This window comes from Rhinopithecus roxellana, chromosome 8, assembly GCF_007565055.1.
Source record: "Rhinopithecus roxellana isolate Shanxi Qingling chromosome 8, ASM756505v1, whole genome shotgun sequence".
Lineage (NCBI taxonomy): Eukaryota > Metazoa > Chordata > Mammalia > Primates > Cercopithecidae > Rhinopithecus > Rhinopithecus roxellana.
In genome coordinates, this window is record NC_044556.1 from 111,080,680 (window position 1) to 111,102,734 (window position 22,055).

Below are 22,055 nucleotides of genomic sequence, written 5' to 3' on the forward strand. Positions count from 1 at the left end.
ATATTTATTTCTCAGGATGACTTTTTACCTGGAAATGTCTTTTACTTTTACTTTTTTACTTTTGATGCACTGGGTTTCATAACCTTCTCTGCATAGTTACTTTATGGTATTAGAACTGCTACAGAAGCCTGCAAGCTAATTGAACATTGTATTTCTGCAGTGCCAAGAAATCTGGTTACATAATAGTTATGGACCCCATCAAAACTCCTCAGTAAGAGCTATTTATAAATAACCATGTGCCAATTGTGTGCAGATGGAAAAAGGCAAGAAAAATGGCTTTGAAGGGCCATTTTATTTTAATGGGCAACCTGAAACTCTATCTCATACCATGTATAGAAAGGAAACTGTGTAATGCCATAGATGTTTTCACTGGGAGTTTGTACTTGAAATGTTTTTTTCTTTGTTTTTTTGAGACAGAGTTTCACACTGTCACCCAGGCTGGAGTGCAGTGGCGCAATTTCGCCTCACTGCAACCTCTACCTCCCAGGTTCGAGTGATTCTTCTGCCTCAGCCTCCCAAGTAGCTGGGGATACAGGTGCCCACCACCACACCCAGCTAATGTTCATGTTTTTAGAAGATACAGGGTTTCACCATGTCAGCCAAGTTGATGTCGAACTTCTGACCTCAAGTGATCTGCCTGCTTCAGCTTCAAAGTCCTGGGATTATAGGCATGAGTCGCCATGCCGGGCTCTGTAGTTGCAATGTCATCATTGATTTCAGTTAGGTGTAACGAACGCACTGGTATGCTGGAACCTGCTAGTACTGACATCTGAGAACCATGTTTAGTGACACCCATCACATTGGTAGCTTTACATCGGCCATGGTGGAGTATTGACACCACTGAGATGAGCAAACACTGCAAGCGGGGCTCTCCCCAGCACTCCAGAGACGCCTGTTAAACATCAGCACACTGGCAAACACTGCAAGCCGGGTCTCTCCCCAGCACTCCGGAGACGCCTGTTAAACATCAGCACACTGGCAAACACTGCAAGCCGGGGCTCTCCCCAACACTCCGGAGACGCCTGGTAAACATCAGCACACTGGCAAACACTGCAAGCCGGGGCTCTCCCCAGCACTCCGGAGATGCCTGTTAAACATCAGCACACTGGCAAACACTGCAAGCCGGGGCTCTCCCCAACACTCTGGCGACGCCTGTTAAACATCAGCACACTGGCAAACACTGCAAGCCGGGGCTCTCCCCAACACTCTGGAGACGACTGTTAAACACTTAGCACACTGCTGGTTACGCCATTATATGAAACTCTCATTTTGTAAGCTAAAGAAATGATTGAAGATTGGCAGTTTGACTTGGTTCATACTACTTTTAAAACATATTATTAAAAAAATAAGCTGGTAGGCCGGGCGCGGTGGCTCAAGCCTGTAATCCCAGCACTTTGGGAGGCCGAGACGGGCGGATCATGAGGTCAGGAGATCGAGACCATCCTGGCTAACACGGTGAAACCCCGTCTCTACTAAAAATACAAAAACTAGCCGGGCGAGGTGGCGGGCGCCTGTAGTCCCAGCTACTTGGGAGGCTGAGGCAGGAGAATGGCGTAAATCCAGGAGGCGGAGCTTGCAGTGAGCTGAGATCTGGCCACTGCACTCCAGCCTGGGTGACAGAGCGAGACTCCGCCTCAGGGGAAAAAAAAAAAAAAAAAAATAAGCTGGTAAAAGATAACCAGATTCTTAAAAATCAGTTTGTCCCTCGCAAAATCCTTAATATAACATAAATATGGAATCAAACTTTATATTAACTGAAAACTAAACATTTATAGAGATGATTGAGTCAGTCATCTACATTGCTGATGGAAAAAATGTCACATTTGTAGGATTTAAACTAGGCAAGTATTTTCCTTTAAAAGTGTGCTGTTTCCCCTGGGGGATTTGGGAAAAACCATTCCTTTTTATTGCTAGCTTATAGCTTTGACAAGTACTTTATTACTCTTTGCCTTGGCAGTTTACCTGGAAAATGGAAATAGTGATGTATAAAGGTTATACCTTTTTTTTTACTAGAGACAATCTGTGGAAACTGTTTTTTGGTTTGTTTTTTTTTTTTTTTTTTTTTTTTGAGATGGAGTTTTGCTCTTGTTGCCCAGGCTGGAGTGCAATGGCACGATCTCAGCTCACTGCAACCTCCACCTCCCGGGTTCAAGCGATTCTTCTGCGTCAGCCTCCAGACTAACTGGGATTATAGGCATGAGCCACCACACCTGGCTAATTTTTGTATATTTAATAGAGGTAGGGTTTCACCGTGTTGGTCAGGCTGGTCTTGAACCCTTGACCTCAGATGATCCACCCGCCTCGGCCTCCCAAAGTGCTGGGATTACAGGCATCAGCCACCGTGCCCGGCTGGAAACTGTTTTAAAAATACAGAGTTTATGCAATATTTCAGTGAATATTTTTAGTTTTAGTGATCTGTTCATAAATGTCATATCTAAATAAAGATCTAAAAATATCCCGAAGTTTTTAGAATCAAAGAATCTTTAAGTGTAAAGATGTCTTAGAATGAATCTGGTAACTGACAAGCCTGAACTGAGACCAGCTCCTGAGTCTCGGAACTCTTTAGGTATTCTTTACGTGTGCAGCACTTTGTACATATTCTAAACAACGTTAATCAACTGTTAGCGCTTGGCCTGGCCTTTTATTAAATATCAGACCAGACCAAAAAGTCAGTGTCCTGTGATGTCCTCAGCCAGTAGTTTGTGAAATAGGAATGAAATAAATAGGATGTTGAGGTCTCACGTGACTTGACATTTCTACTTTTTCTTTTTATTTATTTATTTATTTGCTTCACAGCATTTGAAGGGAATATTTCTACTTTTGATTTACAGTAAGCAGTCGTTTTTTCATTTGTGTTATGTTTTTGTAAGTCTCTAACATTTTTCTCATTCTTTAGAGTTCTAAACGCTAATGAATCAGGGAAATTTGCTTTGACTTGAAGTAGAGTAGGAAGAATGATGTGTAAACACCAAAGAACGTCTCTGCTTTGCTTGAGATGAGTAACTTAAGAATTGCATCCTGTGCCTACAGTCAGATTTCTTCTGAACTGGTGAATGTAGTTTAAAAAAAGAGTTCTCTTAATTTGATATCAAAAACATTTAGAATTTCAAGATCTTAATTTGTTTCAAATTTGTCTTCTCATCCAAGTGTTAATTTAATTTTCTCTGTTTTTTCTTTGTTTTTAACAGATAGCAGAGTCCTATTTCCAGGAGGAGGACTGTATCCTTTTCTTAATTACAGGAAGAAATTTTTAGAACTCTTAGAGAACCATTCATTTTTTTTCATTGAAGTATATTTTACATGTAATGGAATATACAGATCATACAGTTTCAGTGGTTTTGACGGTTGTATGTGCCCACGTAACCACCTCAGAAAGCAACGTGTAGGAAATTTCTGTCACTCCACAAAATTTCCTAGAACCATCAGAAGTTTACCTTCATAAATGGGCCTTAATTTTACTAAAGTAAGTATTTGTATTTATTTTTTGAAGGAAAAGTTGTATTATTTTAATTATTTTTATGTACAGAACACTCAACAGTGTACTTTTAACCCAGTTTAGTGGCAAGTTCTTTAGCCTTTGCCTTTTCGAGCTTGGCGACGCAAGCCGCAGACTTGGGACCCGGGACATTGCCGCCCCAGTGATGGCGGATCTCATTGTATCTGTCGTCATTGGTTCTGATAGCTTCCACCAGCTCAGCCAGAGCGCCTTTGCCTTCTGAGTTCACCTGTGTGACGGTGACAGTGGTACAGGTCTTCCTGTGGACTAGACGGCCCAGTCTTGCCTTCTCCCTGGTAGTGCAGTGAGGGACCCCCATTTTACAACACAGGGCAGGCTAGAAGACAACCAGCTGGAAGAAGGCATTAGCTGAAGAGTGTATTTTGACCAAAAGCAGTAGATTTCAAAGCTAGCTTGGTAGCAAGCGAGAGAGAGAGGACTTCTGAGTGATCATGAAGACAAAAAGCGAAACAGTGAGTTTTTCTCTTCCTTTTTTCTGGGTCAGCATTTAGAGCACTGCCCAGGGGAAGGCAGGCAGTTGGACAGCATATCCTGACCTGACAAGATGCAGATCTGTGTGACACAAATGCGAAGGCGAAAGCTCACAGGATCATTTACAAAGAAATAGAATCACGTGATAATGAGGGAAATCACTGTGGCAAGTTAATTCAGTGTTTACAAAAGACCCATGTAAGTTTTTGCTCTGTCATTGTTTAGGCCTGTGATCCTTTGGTCTTGCAGGAGAAAAGCATTCAGTGGGAAATAGTAAGGATCAAGGTGACTTGAAACAGAAACGCTGGACCAGAGAGTCACACAGTTGCTTGACAGAAAGTAAGGAGAGAAAAAGGAAACATGTAGATTCCAGGATTCCATGTGGTTCTGTTTCCTTAAATTACTTTTGGTTGATTCTGCAAGCAGACATTCCTTGAGCATTAAAACCTTCTTTTAGTTTCTGTTTGCTGATAGTGTGGAATCCAAGTAGCTATTGCATAATATGCCACATTAAAATTTACCTACTTCAAAACCGAGAAACATTACTAGGCTGGGTGAGGTGGCTCACACCTGTAATCCCAGCACTTTGGGAGGCTGAGGTAGGCGGATCCCTTCAGGTCAGGAGTTCAAAACCAGCCTGGCCAACATGGTGAAACCCCATCTTGACTAAAAATACAAAAATTAGCTGGGCATAATGGTGCACGCCTGTAATCCCAGCTACTCTGGAGGCTGAGGCAGGAGAATCACTTGAATCCAGGAGGGGGAGGTTGCAGTAAGCCAAGATCGCACCACTACACTCCAGCCTGGGTGACAGAGGGAGACTCTGTCTCAGAAAAAAAAAAGCTGGACGCAGTGGCTTATGCCTGTAATCCCAGCACTTTGGGAGGCTGAGGCAGGCAGATCAGGAGGTCAGGAGTTCGAGACCAGCCTGGCGAACATGGTGAAACCCTGTCTCTACTAAAAATACAAACAAATTAGCCAGGCGCAGTGGTGAGCACCTGTAGTTTCAGTTACCCGGGAGGCTGAGGCCGGAGAATCGTTTGAACCCGGGAGATGGAGGTTGTGGTGAGCTGAGATTGCACCACTGCACTCTGGCCTGGGCGACAGAGCAAGACTCCATCTTGAGGGAAAAAAAATGAGAAACATTATTTTAGACATGTTTAAATTTAAAAATACTTAGAGTCCTATCATGTTTTAGTAAGCTGCAAATTTCTCAACATCTGTGGGACATTGTTCTTCAAATATGGGAATAATGTAAATAGTCTGGATTTCTCTTTTCCTTAAATGTTCTATTCAGATGAGAAAGCAATGAAATTCATTCAGCTAGAACGATTGTATCATGAGCAATTGCTTGCAAATCTTTCTGCCATTCAAGAACAGTGGGGTAAGTACAGACCAACATGGCATGTGGAATTAGCAGTAATCCAACAAGTCACTGTCTACAAAATTAACATATTTGACCTGGTTTTATAAGTCAGAAAATAGATGTTTCCATAGACAAGTTAATGTTGCAAAGAAAATAGGTTGTTTTTTTTTTTTTTTTTGAGACGGAGTCTCGCTCTGTCCCCCAGGCTGGAGTGCGGTGGCGTGATCTTGGCTCACTGCAAGCTCTGCCTCCCGGGTTTACGCCATTCTCCTGCCTCAGCCTCCGGAGTAGCTGGGACTACAGGCGCATGCCACCGCGCCTGGCTAATTTTTTGTATTTTTAGTAGAAACGGGGTTTCACCGTGGTCTCGATCTCCTGACCTCGTGATCCGCCCTCCTCGGCCTCCCGAAGTGCTGGGATTACAGGCATGAGCCACTGCGCCCGGCCAAGAAAATAGCATTTTTACCACAAGTCTGTTCTATTGTGAGAAGACTTTTTTCTTTGTATTTTGCTCTTCATATCAATGACAAGAAAAGAATACTTGCAACTATTTGCATTTTTCCTAATCACATTTCATGCCTTACTGGCTCATTTCGTCTCTAGAATGATATTTACTTATACTGAAAAGTAGTAAGTTAGCTATTTCTAACTGTTGGGTTGTTAGAGAAGATAATTTTGCGTGCAAATCTTTATGAGTGGTGCTAGTTAACTGTTTTTGTTTTTTTGCTCCTAAATATGTTTTGTAAGAGCCAGTGACTAACAAATACTTTAAATTTAGAAACAAAATGGAAAACTGTGCAACCACAGACAGTCACGCCTCTAAGGAATTCAGAAAAGGGATTTAATGGTGAAGATTTTGAACGGCTTACTAAAATTTGTGCAACACATCAAGAGTAAGTATATCAGAATTTCATTAGAATGAGTTGGAGTAGAATATTGAAGAAGCATTATAGCATTGAGTATCCATTTCTTTGTTTAATGTTTTCAACTGGAGACATTAAGATGGGCATAATATAATTATTGCAAGGCTCTGGTATTGGTTCGAACCCGGGGAATGCGCCAACAGACGACACAAGGCCCTGTGGAGCAACACGCTGTTTTCATGAGCGCCTGGGTGCAGATGGGCTGAGGCCTAAAATGGCGTCAGCCCCACGTGAGGATGGGGCAGGGATTTTACAGTCTCCTGCAAACAGGAAGTGTCCCTGTCTGATGTAACTGCTACGTGGTACCCGATGGCCTCTCTCCATCCGCAGGGGTAGGTGTCTTCCGGCCAGCCCACTTCCTGCGTCTGCTGTCTCACTGACGCACGCTGCTGGCGCAAGTGGCGCCTTGGGACTGGGCCTAACTACTTCAAGCATGACATAGGGGTTGGCGTGGGCACCTCGGAAACAAAAGAAAAAACTTAATTTTGGGGATTTTGAGAGACGGGTTGGCATCCACCGTGCCGTTGTAGCAGGAGCATGGTTTGGATCGTCTGGCGGTTTACTGTAGTTTCAACAAGAGTTTTAATGGCTTTCATTATCAGTGGGATAACACGGGAGAAACAGGAGGACCCCAGTGGTGAAGATGCCCGTCCCTACCAGCGTTTTACATCCTCCTAAATTAGAGAACCGCCCCCTGGAAGGTTTGCCGGGTCCCATCCCGTCCAGGTTTGGACTGGACCTTGGGCTACTTTTCCGATGTTTGAGGCGATTTCTAGAACCGCTTTTCCGTTATCGTCTATGTTAAGACAGCAGTTGGAGGTATTAAACTCACCACAGACCCCACCGTCTTCTGCTAGTAAGTGTCCAGTGCCAGCCTGTGTTGATAAATTGCCGCGCGCATTTGGTTTTGTTGTTGCGCGAGCATTTCCAGGGCTGAGGCGCTTTGGTTGGTGATGGTCTCTAGAGCAGTCTGTGGTCTGATTATTCTATTTAGCGTGTATATGGAATGGCCCTGTGAACCATCCTCTGCCCGGGTGGCAGGACTGTAATATTTGATGATCCGTTGCGGAGGCCACTCGTCCTCTTGCCGTCTTTGGCTTCCTCCTACCTTTAAGGACTGTTTTTCTCTGGTTGTCATACACAGGGACTCTGAGGGTGTTGCCCACCTGCTTTGGAAGTAAAAAGAATCCAGGTTTAATTGTGCCTAAGAAGCAAGTACCTTGCCAGTGATAAGGTAGCCATGAGGAAGCCTGGGTTCCACATATCCAAAGAATCCATCAGGGGCAGTCCATTGTAGGCTGGTGTTCATGGGATTGTCGCATAGTGCACTTAGGCAGGGGTGTGCGGCCTAAGGGTTAGTGGTATTTATACAGTTCCAGGCCTTTGTTGACAAGACACAATTGAGATAGCTTAAGTTAGAAGGAGACCAGGCTCCGAGGGGTAACCTTGGCCACCACTCACCTGTGGAGGTGTTGACTGTTAGGGTTTGGTGACAGGGGTTTCACCTACTGCGCAATGGGTTTTATCAGTCCACTTGTGGGATGTTCTCCCTGTCCCTCTTTTTTTTTTTTTTTTTTTTTTTTTTTTAGACGGAGTCTCCCTCTGTTGCCCAGGCTAGAGTGCAGTGGCGCGATCTCAGCTCACTGCAAGCTCCGCCTCCCGGGTTCATGCCGTTCTCCTGCCTCAGCCTCCGGAGTAGCTGGGACTACAGGCGCCCACCACCACGCCCGGCTAATTTTTGTATTTTTTAGTAGGGATGGAGTTTCACCGTGTTCGCCAGGATGGTCTTGATCTCCTGACCTCATGATCCGCCTGTCTCGGCCTCCCAGAGTTCTGGGATTACAGGCGTGAGCCACTGCGCCCGGCCCTCACCGTTCCTCTTACTTGGTTGGTAGGTGTCCAGGACTGCGGGCGTTCCTGAGGAGTGAAAGTGAGGCTGGGGTTTTGAAATGCTAGTAATTAAGGGGGATGTCTGTGCCGTGCCATGGCCACTGTTCACTCGTACGAGCTCCCCCGCACACCCAGCGATTAGACACATTCGTGGTGAACCAGATGTGCTTTCCTAGATGTACAGACAGGTTTTTTTCTGGCTTGAGAAGGGATACGTCTGCTCGTAGTTTTTATATAGAGGGATGGAAGTATCCCAGGTGATTTTCAGGGGTAGTTGTTGGTTTTGAGGCTTTGACTTTGGCTACAGTCTGTTCTCTCTTTATGTCCTGGAGCACTTGAGTGTTTATTCCCCATTGTCCAATTTTGGTGAAACAACGCCAGTGCTTCCCTTTTGGACATATAGCCCCATTACAACTGCCAGATACTCCTAGATTTTTTACTTTATAATAACTCTTTCCTGATTCAACACATTCCTCGACTGAGGTTCCCCAACAGGATCTTTCTGTATGAGTATAGTGAGTGAAGGACTGTTGACGTGAGTATGCTGAGTGAAGGATTGTCGCAGCTTTCCTCCGTGGTGGAAAGACTGAATAGCACTCACAGCAGCTCTGAAGGGCTGTTGTGGACAGCAGGGCGGCTGCTGACGGTATAAGGATCATGGTGAGGTATGTTCCTGAATGAAGACTTCTGGTTGGAAGTGAGGAACAGCATCCGGTTGGGTAGATAATAGGCCATATCTGGAAGCAGGTGTTTAGTCTTCCTTGTGTTTTGGTTTTAAGAAAAAGAAAATGTTTTGGTTAATTTCAGCTTGGTAGGAGAAATTGGCCTGGACAACCACTCAACCACTTATCTGTTAATGTTTTGGAGGAAGAAGTAGCCTTGGGGGTGAATTTGACCCTGGTACGATGGACCCAGTCGGGGAGTCCTTGGACTCTCACTTCCGTTGGCGTGCTGAGTATCACAGTGTAGGGGCCTGTCCACTTCGGTTGGAGCTTTTTATGAGGGTCGGGTTGGCTGATAAACACGTCTGGGCCTGCAAGACAGTTATGTTGAGAGGACAAGGAGGTGTTCAGGGAGAGGCGTGGCCTCATTCGCTGCTTCACGAATGATTAAGGAGGGAGGTAATTCCCGAGTGGCTCAGAGTCTGGTAAGGGTGGAGGCCCTGAGACAAAAGCTCATCCATACATGATTCCAAAGGGACTATAAAAAGTGGGTGCTTTTGGTGTTGCACGAAGTCTCATGAGGGCGAAAGGGAGACTTCTCGTCCACGACTGGCGGGTTTCTAGAGCCAACTTGGTGAGTTGGGCTTTAAGGACAGAGTTGACCTTTTCAACTTTGCCTGAAGATTGAGGCCTGTAAGGTGTATAGAGAACCCATTTTATTCCTAAGGATGTAGAGACGCCTTGGGTAATTTGGCTGATGAAGGCAGGCCCATTATCGGACTGGATGGATATTGGGAGTCCGAAACGGGGAATTATATGCATGATGAGAGTTTGTATGACGACATTTGCACCTTCTGAAGTTGTTGGGAATGCTTCTACCCACCCGGAGAAAGTACAGACGAAGACTAGAAGGTAGCAGAGCTGTTTGTCAGGCGGCATGTGAGTGAAGTCTACCTGCCAGTCTTGCCCAGGTACCTCACCCTGGGCTTGGTGGTTAGAAAAAGGCGGCGGCCAGAGGGAGCCCTGGGGTGACACTGAGCGGCAGATAGAGCAGGACTGGGTGATCTCTCGAACACGGCTGGAAAGGTGAGGACAAGTGAGAATAGGGTGGAGACGTTGCAAGAGAGATTTGTAGCTGACATGGAAAGAGTTGTGGAGGCTTTGGAGGATAGGCATTGTTTGAGCGTGAGGAAGAAGGAAGCGCCCTTCCTTGATGTGCCACGGTCCTTGCTGTTGGAGGTTCTGGGCCTGGAAGTCCTCCTCTTCTTCTGAGGAGTAAGAGGAAAGAACAAGGGCAGGCACAGAAACTGGCCTTGCACGGTTATGGGGCTCCTTGTTTGGCCACCGGATCTGCTAGCGCATTTCCAGCCGATACAGGATCATCTGGGGTTTGGGGGCCCCTGCAGTGAATGATGGCAGCTTTCTGCGGGAGCCTGGCAGGCTGAAGGAGCTTGCTGATGGGAGAGCCGTTTATGACAGGGGTGTTGTTTGTAGTTAGGAGACCCCGTTCTTTCCAGATGGACCAGTGTGAGTGCGCTACGTGGAACGCATAACGAGAATCTGAATAGATGTTAATGTGTTGTCCGGCGGCTAGAGTGAGAGCTCGAGTGAGGGTGCTGAGTTCAGCCTTTTGGGAGGTGGTGCCTAGGGGCGCGGATCGGCTTCACTAGTGTGGGCGGGTGACACTATAGAATAGCCAGCGTGTCGGCGTCCTTGGTGTAGGAAGGAGCTGCCATCTGCAAACCAAGTAAAGGAGGTATCTGGAAGGGGTTGATCTGTGAGGTTTGGAAAAGGTGTAAGAAAGGTTTGAACAGTGTCCACACAGAAGTGTGCAGGGTCTTGGGAGGTAGTGGCTTCAGGTAAGAGCGTGGCCAGATTTAGACGGGAGCTGGTTAGCCCGATGATTTGGGGGGTTTCTATGAATAGAGCATATAGTCGGAGGAGCCGTGGGGCAGACATGAGACGTAGTACACTGCGGTGAGCTCGCACATCTTTGATGTTATGGGTTGAATAAACTGTTAGGTTGGCATGAAGGGATAGTTTTAGACTTCCAGGGGTGAGGACAGCAGCTGCCACCAGTGCTTGGAAACAGGCAAGCCATCCGAGAACTGTGGTTTCGAGCTGTTTAGAGAGGTCTGCAACAGTCTGGAGGGCGAGTCCCTTAGACTGGGTTGGAACACGTAGTGCAACTCCACGCCGTTCGTTGAGATAGAGGGAGAAAGGTCTGGTGAGTCTGAGAGAGTGAGGACGGGGGCTGAGGTGAGAGTCTTCTGGAATAGAGGGAAGGGTTGGGTAATAGGCTGTGCAGGGTTTAAAGGCTCATGGAGAGGGCCTTTAGCAGCTTAGTGTAACGGTTTGGCAAGTAGAGCGAAGGAGGGAACCCAGAGCCTAAAATATCCCACTAGTCCTAGAAAAGAGAGAATTTCTTGCTTAGTTTGCGGAGGTGGGAGGGACTGGAGGAGGGGTATGCGGTCGGTTGTGAGCCCTCGGGTTTGCAGGGTAAGAGCTAGGCCTAGGGAGGTGACTGAGGGGGTGCATATTTGTGCTTTCTTAGGGGAGACCCGGTACCCCCACCGAGCCAGGCAATTTAAAAGAGAGATAGTATGGACGTTGCAGTCTTTTTGAGAGAGGCTACACAGGAGCGTATCATCAACATATTGAAGGAGAGTGGACAGTTTTAGGAATAAGGTACAGAGGTTGTGAGCAAGGGCCCGGGTTTCAGCACCAGGTGCAAGGCTCTAGTATTGGTTCGAATCCCAAGACTGCACCAACAAACAGCACAAGGTGGTGTGGAGCAACACGCTGTTTTAATGAGCGCCTGGGTGCAGACGGGCTGAGGCCTAAAATGGCATCAGCCCCATGTGAGGACAGGGCCGAGGTTTTATGGTCTCCTGTAAACAGGAGGTGTCCCTGTCTGATGTAACTGCTACGTGGTACCTAGATGGCCTCTCTCTCGATCTTCAGGGGTACGTGTCTTCCAACTAGCTCTCTCCCTGCTTCTGTTATCTCACTGACGTGCACTTGTCACACAAGTGGCCTTGGGCTTGGGACTGGGCCTGAGAAAAGAGGAGTTATTCATCCCCCTAGGCTTTCAGGCCCCGGGGAGAATCTTTCATTTCTTAGGTTCCTTTCTCAGTTTTTATTGAGTTTCTTACACTGAACTCAATAAAAGGTCAACCTTATGTAGGTTCAAAAGATTCTTCTGATTAGATATTTTAAAATTAACTTCTGATTTTGATCTCTTCTTGGTTAAGAGATGAGCAGTTCAGATGGACAGAACTGTGTATTAGGGCTTTTGATTCTACTTGCTAATGTTTGTGTGTTGCAGTAAAAACATGACATTTTTAAGAGTAGTCTGGGCCGGGCGCGGTGGCTCAAGCCTGTAATCCCAGCACTTTGGGAGGCCGAGACGGGCGGATCACGAGGTCGGGAGATCGAGACCATCCTGGCTAACACGGTGAAACCCTGTCTCTACTAAAAATACAAAAACTAGCCGGGCGAAGTGGCGGGCACCTGTAGTCCCAGCTACTCGGGAGGCTGAGGCAGGAGAATGGCGTAAACCCAGGAGGCGGAGCTTGCAGTGAGCTGAGATCTGGTCACTGCACTCCAGTCTGGGCGACAGAGCGAGACTCCGCCTCAAAAAAAAAAAAAAAAAAAAAAAGAGTAGTCTGATGCTGGAAAGCTAATAGAATATAGTATCTAACCAAAATCTTGCAAAAGAAAAACTGCATTTGCCAGGTAATTTTCAGTTGCTTGAATTGTATCAAGGAGCTGGATTTTTTAAACTAAATAATAATAATAAATAAGGCACTTACTTTTTAAAAAAAATCCTTATTCGGAGATCCAGATTTCTGAGGACAAAAGGACACAGTAGTGTTTAAACTAGTGCAAATTTCTGGAATTTAGAACATTAATTCTCCATACAAAGGCTAAAAGACTTTCCATTCTATGGATGACTTTTTCTCGTTTTCTCTCAGAATCAGTGAGAATAAACTAAAGCTCTGTTTGTTAATAGTGAGGCAGTGCCAGGTAATTGTCACGTAGTTCATGCAGCAGGTAAAGAACTCACTTACAAATATTTATTGAACATGACATCAGCATGGTGTCTTTATGCTTCAAAATTTAGATAATTCCCCCCATATCATTACTCTTAAATTTTTTAATATTTAAAAATATTTTCAAGTTATATATAAAGTGTACAAGCTTGATGAGTTTTTGCATAAACATATATGTCTATGTGACTACCAGTCTGAGCAAGGTACAAGATACAGAACATTCCAGCCCGTCAGAAGGCTCCCTCATGCACCTGCCAACTTCGTACCCACCCCCAATAGTAACCACTGTCTGGACTCTATAACAATATATTTGCCTGTCCTGTAATTGTATATAAATGGGATCATGCAGAATATAGATTTTTATGTCTAGATTCTTGCACCCATCAGTATGTCTTGTTCCATGTTGTTGCATGTAACAGTGGTTTGCTCTGTTTTATTGCAGTACAGATTTCTTGGATGACTATGCAGCAATTTATTCATTCTATCATTAGTAGACGTTTGGGATGTTTCTTGTTTTGTGAATATTATGAATAAAGTGGCGATGAGCATTTTTTGTGTGTGCCTTTAATGGATATGTACATTCTGTTATCTTGGGTATTCCCTAACATTTAATAATTATACTTTTTATCTGTTTCCATGGAGAATTCCAACAAAATTATCTTCAACTATGATCTATTTTAGACTAAAATGACATAAACTGAAATTTTTAAAATATGTGTATGTGAAATCATCTTTATTTATTAGCAAAAGGTTAGCATTCTTTTTTTTTTTTTTCTTTTGGAGTGCAGCGTTGGTAGCTTCTTTGGGGGTTTCCAGTAGTAATTGGCCATCTAAGGAGATTAACACATGATATAGCTGCACTTTGAACTGTGGGAGCCAGTGGTAATGTTTCAGCCGTGGAAATGTTCTGTGCTAATATTAGAATCCAGAGAAGCTGTGTTTTTTTATAGCCATTTCAGTGACATTTGTTTGGAAGTGTATTGCTGCTGTAATTTTTTTTTAATTCTTTTTTCTTTCTTTTTTTCTACAGTCCTCTTTTATCCAAACATAAGGTAAGAAATTGTTTCTTTTGAAAATATTTCTAGTAAAAATGTTTTTGTCATATGTCTGTTGTATGGACTATTTTGGAAAATAAAGAAACCTTTCCCAGGTTATTTTCAGGTTCCTAGTTTAACGCAACGGTTTTCCCAAAAGTTGGGTTTTCTCATTTTAAACTTTTTAGATAGCAGCTGTGGAGAAGTCCCAGGAAAGGAAATGCTCTACGCAGTTATTAGTGTCTGAAGATCCAAAGGACAGAGGAGCTGCCGCCAAAGAGTCAGGTATGTTTTAACTTAAGCTAGGGAGCAACGTGAAAGATACCTGCCTCGTCTGATATTTTACAAGTGTTAACCCTGATTTGCTGTGAAGGATCTTTTCTTTTTTTTTTTTTTTGCACTTACATTTTTGTACATATACCTTTCCTAGAAAAATAGCAAAACAAGAGTTTTTATATTGTTTAGCTCCACATTTTAGACATCTGGTAGTAGATACCATAAAATCTAAGTTCTTATAAAAACATAAAATTCTTATGTTTTCAGTAGGTGGTTATATATATATCTAACAGAATAAGCAAAGATGGTACAAAATGCTCTGAAATAGAATTGGCGTTGGTACATTCATACATTGTTTTCTGTTTAAAAACCAACAGTTATTGTATGCACTTTACCAGAAATTTGTTCTGTCAATTTAGATATTTAAAACTCTGTATCTTGATAATTCATAGCAATTTAATTTCTCCCCTTTTCTGTTTACTAACATATGATATACTTTAGTTTGTGTATCTATTTCTAAAGCATTGATGATGATTTCCTACCACCTTGTGCCCTTATATCAGAAGATTTTAAGAGGCTTTCTTCTAAATGTTGGTCATGTTGCTCATTATAAAAGCTTTAGAAAATAAAAATAAATAAATATGTTTTAGGGTTTTTTCCCCTTGACATCTAATTTTACTATTAATGTATATTTCCAGGCTTTATGTTCCTGGGCCTGAGAGCCCTGATATTGAAGAGGAAGTGTCAGGTGTTTTGGATGAGTTGCCCTGAAGTGATATGATGATGATGATGATGATGTCATAATTAGTCTTTTGCCCTCCCCCACCTTTTTTTTGAGACAGAGTCTCACACTGTTGCCTAGGCTGGAGTGCAGTGGCACCATCACGGCTCACTGCAGCGACCTCCTGGGCTCAAGTAATCCTCCCACCTCAGCCTCCCCAGTAGCTGAGATTATAGGCACACACCACAGCGTCCAGTTAATTTTTAAACATTTTTGTGGATATGGACGTCTCACTGTGTTGCTCAGGCTGGTCTGGAAGTCCTGAGCTCAAGCGGTCCTCTCACCTCAGTCCCACAAAGTCCTGGAATTACAGGCATGAGCCAGCATGCCCGGCCAGCCTTTTACTCTTTGCAAAGTTTCTTTTTATTCTTTCAAATCTTACTTTATCTCCTTTTCACTTCTGAGACAAGCTCGGGATGTTACCTTGGGTCAGTCCTACTAGACTCTGTTCTTCCTGTCTTTCCTTTTCCAGTCATTTTTATATCAGAAATCACTGTAAAATGAGCTTCATAACAATCTTAAAGGAGGAAAAATATAACACAGCTGCCCAGTGTGGGTGTGGCGTGTCTCCGTGTTGAGCACATTGGGAAAAGTGCTATTACAGCCTGTGCGTTTGAGTTTGAGACTTACTTAGCATGGTTGCTGCCCAGCACCTCCTTCAACTTGGCCTCTGCTTTGATTCATGTGGTACAGATGGGGAAACTGAGGTACCAAGTTTACTCACTTGCTTGGTGCTTTGATTCACAGCTAGAACCTGGGTCTTCCCATTTCTTTTTTCTTTTTGTTTTTTGAGACAGAGTCTTGCTCTGTCGCCCAGGCTGGAGTGCAGTGGCGCGATCTCGGCTCACTGCAAGCTCCGCCTCCCGGGGTCACGGCTTTCTCCTGCCTCAGCCTCCCCAGTAGCTGGGACTACAGGTGCCCGCTACCACGCCCAGCTAGTTTTTTGTATTTTTAGTAAGAGACGGGATTTCACCGTGTTAGCCAGGATGGTCTCGATCTCCTGACCTCATGATCCACCTACCTCGGCCTCCCAAAGTGCTGGGATTACAGGCGTGAGCCACCACGCCTGGCCGGGTCTTCCCATTTCTAATTGAATGCAGCCTACTTCTGCTAAGTGCATTGTATGGCTTATCAAAGGCTTCAACAATCCAGATATCCCAGGAATAACCCTATGAGGGAGTATGGACTAAATTCTCGGGAAAGAAATGTTGCCCAAGTTTCACCGAACAATGTTTTAACGAGAAATGTTGACAATGTGGGTGACTCTCCGAATGTAGTTTGGAAATCTTGGCTTCTCCAAAACTATGATGGAGTTTTTTTCCCCATATTTTCTGTAGTATTTCTAAATAATGGGATGAAGCAACCATTTTCAGGCTATTTTGTAAATAATACATTGTACCCATACATTGTCTTTATTACTTATCACTTAAGTGATATCTCAGTTCATTAGATACGATACTTTAAGCGGTTGTACTTCGTGGCATAGCTGCCGTCCCCCACCCCACCTCCTACTCATAGAATGGCACCTCAGACTGATTCTGTACCTTTTCAGTCACTTAACGAATAAGCTATTAAATATTCTCATTTTGATTATTTAGAGCTTAGCCCTATTCAATCCTGAACTTGATTTTCACACTTAAATCTCATTGTACTCAAAGCTCTTCCCCGCCCTCCAGTTGCCAGGGCTGGGAACACAGTCTGCTCCTAGTTGGAGTTCGCTGGACTGGTGCTTATGACTGAACCCAGGTTGTGTGGTGGCTCCAGCAGGAGCAGCTACGGAGGAGGTTACCCCCAAGCTGCCCCCCTAGATATTTGCAGCCGTTAGGTAACTGACCCTCAGCTGGAAGCAACACACCCCATTCCTCTGATGTGGGGGTTCTCTCTGCCCTGTGCTTTCACAGTGCCTGTGGGACTGTGGTCCCCAATCTTATTTAGTCTCTGAATCCTGTGGACATGTTTCGAGGGACATCTTCTGAACCTTTGGGTACCTGGAATTCGTGGAGGAGTGGCTTGGCCCCCTTTCCCCTTGGCTGTGGCCCCCACTGCTCTAACCTTCCCCCATTTTAACAGAGGGAGGGGCAGACCAGCAAGCCCAGTGGCAAAGCAGACGACCAAAGGAAAGTGAAATGTGCCTGTGTTTTCTTGCAGCCTCACAAACTTAGAGTGATTCTTTGGGGTGGGGAGAGAGAAGGAAGGCTGTATTCTCCCAAAGGTGACCACTTCTTCCTTCTCCTGATCCACATCTGATCATTTGAGTCAGGGTGTCAGGGGAGGTGCTATGAACTCTACTGAATAGCTACCTCTCAGCAGCCCAGAGCTGAGGTGGCAGCCTCAGCACCAGACGCTCTGAAATCTGAAGCCGACGTTTCGAGAATGCCTTTTGCTGGATATGGTGTGGGCCTCAATTGTCAGTTGGTAATTATAGTAGTAAAGTATCAATATGTTTTTGGAGTCCAGGGTGAAAAGGAAAGAAAAAAAAAAAAGAAAAAGTGTCAGTAAATAAAAAAAACCAAATGGAATAAAATTATCATCATGTTTTCTCTTTTATTTTCACCTTTGGCTCATTATTTAAGTTAAACAGCATATTAGTATAAAAAGGTTAAAACTTCTAAAATAATTACAAATGCTAAGTGTACCAATAAAGCGAGAATGAGCAAGCTTCTCTGTGATGAACATGGATGCATGCACTTCTTCATTATTCACACGGAGGTTTTTAACTGTTTCATTTTAAAGTGAAAGAAAAATAAGTTGGTTTTACTTAAAGTAGAAATTGAAAGAGATGTTAAAATTCAAACACATTTCTACTTGTTGCAAAAACGTATCCTTTTTATTGCTACCCTTTGCTGCCTCCCTTTAAGAAGTTGCAAGTAGGCCGCAAGGTGGCTCACGCCTGTAATCCCAGCACTTTGGGAGGCCGAGGCGGGTGGATCACGAGGTCAGGAGGTTGAAACCATCCTGGCTAACACGGTGAAACCCCATCTCTACTAAAAATACCAAAAATTAGCCAGGCGTGGTGGCGGGCGCCTGTGGTCCCAGCTACTCGGGAGACAGAGGCAGGAGAATGGCGTTAACCCGGGAGGCGGAACTTGCAGTGAGCGGAGATGGCGCCACTCACTCCAGCCGGGGGGACAGAGCGAGACTCCGCCTCAAAAAAAAAAAAAAAAAAAAGTTGCAAGTAATTTGCAAACACATTTATTAGTGGTATTATGGTCAAATTGTAAATTTTAACAGAACCGAGTTTTGTTCCTTTAATCTGAGTAAACCAGACCAATACTACTTTTCTTTGTTTGGTTTTTTAAGACAGAGTTTTGCTCTTGTTGCCCAGGCTGGGGTGCAATGGTGCGATCTTGGCTCACCGCAACGTCCGCCTCCCGGGTTCAAGCAATTTTCCTGCCTCAGCCTCCTGAGTAGCTGGGATTACAGGCATGTACCACCACGCCCAGCTAATTTTGTATTTTTAGTAGAGACGGGGTTTCTCCATGTTGGTCAGGCTGGTTTCGAACTCCCGACCTCAGGTGATCCGCCCACCTCAGCCTCCCAAAGTGCTGGGATTACAGGCGTGAACCACAGCGCCCGGCCCAATACACCATGTCGTAAATGTGCTGAAAATAATTTTTCTAACTTCATTTTAATGTAAAAGGCTAATATCTTTTTTGTAATTTTTATGTAAAATTTTTATGTAATTTTAATGTAAAAGTTCAGAATATCTTTTAAACCTTTGAAAATGACTTTTTTGATTATAATGAGGACTAAATGATTTAGTCATATTCACATGCTTTTGAATAATCCCTGTTATGTATAAGGATTATTTACTAAATATATTAGGTATTTCCTCTACCTAAAGACACTATAATGCAACAGATTGAATTTCCATTTGAAAGGGTTAGAATATTGTATTACACATATTCATAAGTCCCTTCTTTTCCTTCTCATACAAAGTGTTGTTTTGAATTTTTAACAATTTATTTTTCTTCATCTTTAGAGAATAAAACTTGTCTCGGCACAGAGCCAAATAAGGACAGCCAACGTACAGAGGAGCCCCTGGGGAGCAGTCCCCGCTGTCATCAGATGGACCGGCAGGCGGATGCCCCAAGCCTTTCAGTAACTGCAGGAAAGGACCACAGGGAGGAGCTGCTCTGCCGCACTGAAGCCACGTTACCGCTCCACACCCAGTCCTCCGAGACAGCAGGGAGCCCGTCTGGGCCAGACTCTTCTGAGGATGCTTGTGAGGATGACAGTTGCTTGCAGCTGGCTCAGACAGAGGCCTGCCAGGATGTGGCCAGAATAGAGGGCATTGCTGAAGACCCTGCGGTGTTTCCTTCCAGCCAGTCAGCGACAGAGACACTGATTTTACCAGGCTGTGACCGTATACCTCCTGCATTGATTTCTGAGGGTAAATATTCACAGGCTCAGAGAAGAGAACTCCGTTTGCCACTTCGGGATGCTTCTGAGGCGTTGCCCACAGACCAACTTGCGAACAATGAATTAAATGAGCTGCAGCAGCCTGATCTTACGGACAGTGATGGAAAATCACCACAGGCGCAGGCTGACTCAGACGGCTCTGAGAATGTGCTGTGTGGAAATAATCAAATACCTGACCTAGGCACACTGCTTCCAGAGGTGTGTATGGCCCCAGAGGAAAAGGGAGAGAAGGATGAGCAACTCAACAGAGAAACAGAAGACTATTTGAACAGCCTTTTAGAAGGATGTTTAAAAGATACTGAAGATTCCCTTTCCTATGAAGATAACCAAGACGACGACTCTGATCTCCTTCAAGATCTCTCTCCTGAAGAAGCATCCTATAGTCTGCAGGAGAATCTGCCTTCTGATGAGAGCTGTCTTTCTCTTGATGATCTTGCCAAAAGGATAGAGATTGCAGAGGTAAATCAGAGATGAAGTAGAGTTAAAAGTAAAATGGCATTTTAAAAACATGTATATGCATGAAATATTGGCTTGTTTTTGTAAGTTTTCTCTTGTCTCAAGCATGAGGGAAAATTCTGGTTAACATAAGCTTTTAATTAGTAGTAGTTTTTACATTTGTGTATATTGAATAAAATGACTTGTAATCATTATAATGTTCATACTACAAGATGTTCTATTGCATGCCTCCAGCTAGAGTGAGCCTTATTGTATATATCCATTTTTTATAGTCCTGACTGATATGTGGCAGTTCCAGAAATTGGAATCAAGACAAGAATAGTCACATTCTAATAAGGAAGTCTCATTTTTATTCTCATACATCTAGCAGATAAAATATGATACGTACTTACTGTTTCCTCCTCCTGTTAGTATATTTTTAAAATCTTTTAAAACAGTCTAAAGAATGGATGGAACATTTTAAAATGTAAGAGATACTAGATTAATTTTTAACCTTATATTAAGTTGAAAAAAAAGATTAAGGAAAAATGACCATTTTTCATTGTTTGATAATACGAAAAAAAGTTTGGAAAAAGAAAAGATTAAAGCCATATCCAAACTACAGCACCCTCACCAAGGCAGCCTGGATGGTAGAGCAGAATTCGATTGCCTTCGTTCCGGTACAATCCCACCAGTTAGTTAACAGCTTCTTGGAGTTACTTTTTACCTCTGTAAGCCTGTTTTCTTCTCTGAAAGTTTGGATACGAGCTGCCTTTCCTTCTCTTCACCATTTTCCCCCAAGTTCATTTTTAAGTCCCATTTCTACTCATCGTATTCTGAATCAGCATTATCATTGGAAAAATAAATTAAGGGGAAAATGAAAAAGTAAGAAAGCCAAAGTAGACAATAAAATATACGTGAAAACAGAAGACTGTGAAAAGCTTTCTGAGGTGATTATGACTGTTATATTACCAGCTTCCTTTTTTGCCATTTATAGTCAATTCTCTATAAACAATGGCTTTTCTTTTTAATTTTTTTCTTGCCAAAATTAGATAGAATAGTAAAGCACTTGGCTTACTGTTCATTCTCTTATTTTAACCAGACAGCTTGGTTGTCATTTGTGGTTAATTCTCTACAGACTATTGTTTGTTTTTTTCTTACTTTTTGCTTAACAAAATTATTTAATATTGCTTAATGGGCACAGAGTTTCCATTTGGGGTGATGAAAAATGTTGGCAATAGATGGTGGTGATGGTGCACGTTTTGATTGTAATGAATGCTACTGAATTGTATATTTACCAAGAGTTAAGGGCAGTTTCGTGTGATATCTATTTTTCCACAATGTTAAAAATAGTTTTTTAAAAAATTAGGGCTAATGGTAAAGCGCTTAATCCGGTATTCATTCTCCTGAATATTTTAACTAAATCTCTGGTACAGGAAGATAACAACACAAAGCTTATACCCGTATTCAAATCTTAGCTGTAATGCCAAAAAAGTTACCGTTATCTGCCTTTTTTTCATGCCAATAATCAAGTCGACCGTACAGGGAGAACCCCTGTGGTCTGATTTTACCTTTTTAGGTGTAAATTGTGAAGAAGGAGCAGAGTGCTCCTGTTGTCTTGCCCACCTTATAAAACGTTTTCCTCCGTTTCAACGTTTGACTAGTTACACACTGATAATCATATGGCCTTTTTAAAACTGTCTTTCCCCAGTAACTCGTATATGAGGGGATAATAGGAACTTTTGGAATTTCAGTTTTTGCTTCTGCCTGAAAGCTGTTCGACTGGATAAATTTCTGTCGTCTAGTTTGCCAGGTATCTCCTACAGAGCAGTTCTTTGAGTTTTGGTAACCTTTATCTTCAGCCTCCTCCCTACTCAGCTGTGTTGAAGATGCACAAGGGTCTTGTCAGGGATGTATCAAAGGTCTGTAGCATTTCTCCTGTATATTTCAATCTATTGACATGTATTTCCAAAGCCTACAATTGATCAACATCCTTTTCCCAAATTATTTTTCCCCACATCACTAAGTTTAAAATTGTACTCAACTGAGTCATCCTATTTCTAAGAAATAAAAGAATTGTTTATATTGGGGAAAAAATATTTTAAGGTGGCAGATTGTTAAATTAATGTTGTGTATTACAACTAAATGGAATATTCCCTCCTCAGACTCAAAACACAATGTCACTTCTACTGGGTAACAGCTAACAGTGGAAATTAGATGTGT

The 22,055-nt window shown here is 43.4% G+C and overlaps 2 protein-coding genes across 7 annotated transcripts in view; one reads left to right on the top strand and one right to left on the bottom strand.

Annotated features, from left to right (window-relative positions):
* CNST (consortin, connexin sorting protein) overlaps window positions 1-22,055 on the top strand; it is a 117,341-nt gene that overhangs the window by 76,103 nt on the left and 19,183 nt on the right. For 5 of the 6 annotated variants that reach the window (XM_010387315.2, XM_010387317.2, XM_010387316.2 and 2 more), the window contains 6 exons: window positions 3,189-3,219; window positions 5,286-5,372; window positions 6,133-6,247; window positions 13,915-13,936; window positions 14,107-14,203; window positions 18,958-19,856. In XM_010387315.2, the coding sequence (XP_010385617.1) occupies window positions 3,189-3,219; window positions 5,286-5,372; window positions 6,133-6,247; window positions 13,915-13,936; window positions 14,107-14,203; window positions 18,958-19,856 (1,251 nt within the window). Of the gene's footprint in view, window positions 1-3,188; window positions 3,220-5,285; window positions 5,373-6,132; window positions 6,248-13,914; window positions 13,937-14,106; window positions 14,204-18,957; window positions 19,872-22,055 lie in introns of those variants that run through there. The other variant, XM_030935841.1, reaches the window with a different exon arrangement.
* Window positions 8,398-8,952, bottom strand: LOC115899151 (suppressyn-like; the record flags this gene model as incomplete). The annotated part of the gene is made up of 1 exon (XM_030936204.1): window positions 8,398-8,952. A coding segment is annotated over one exon (555 nt), but the record flags the coding sequence as incomplete, so codon positions are not given.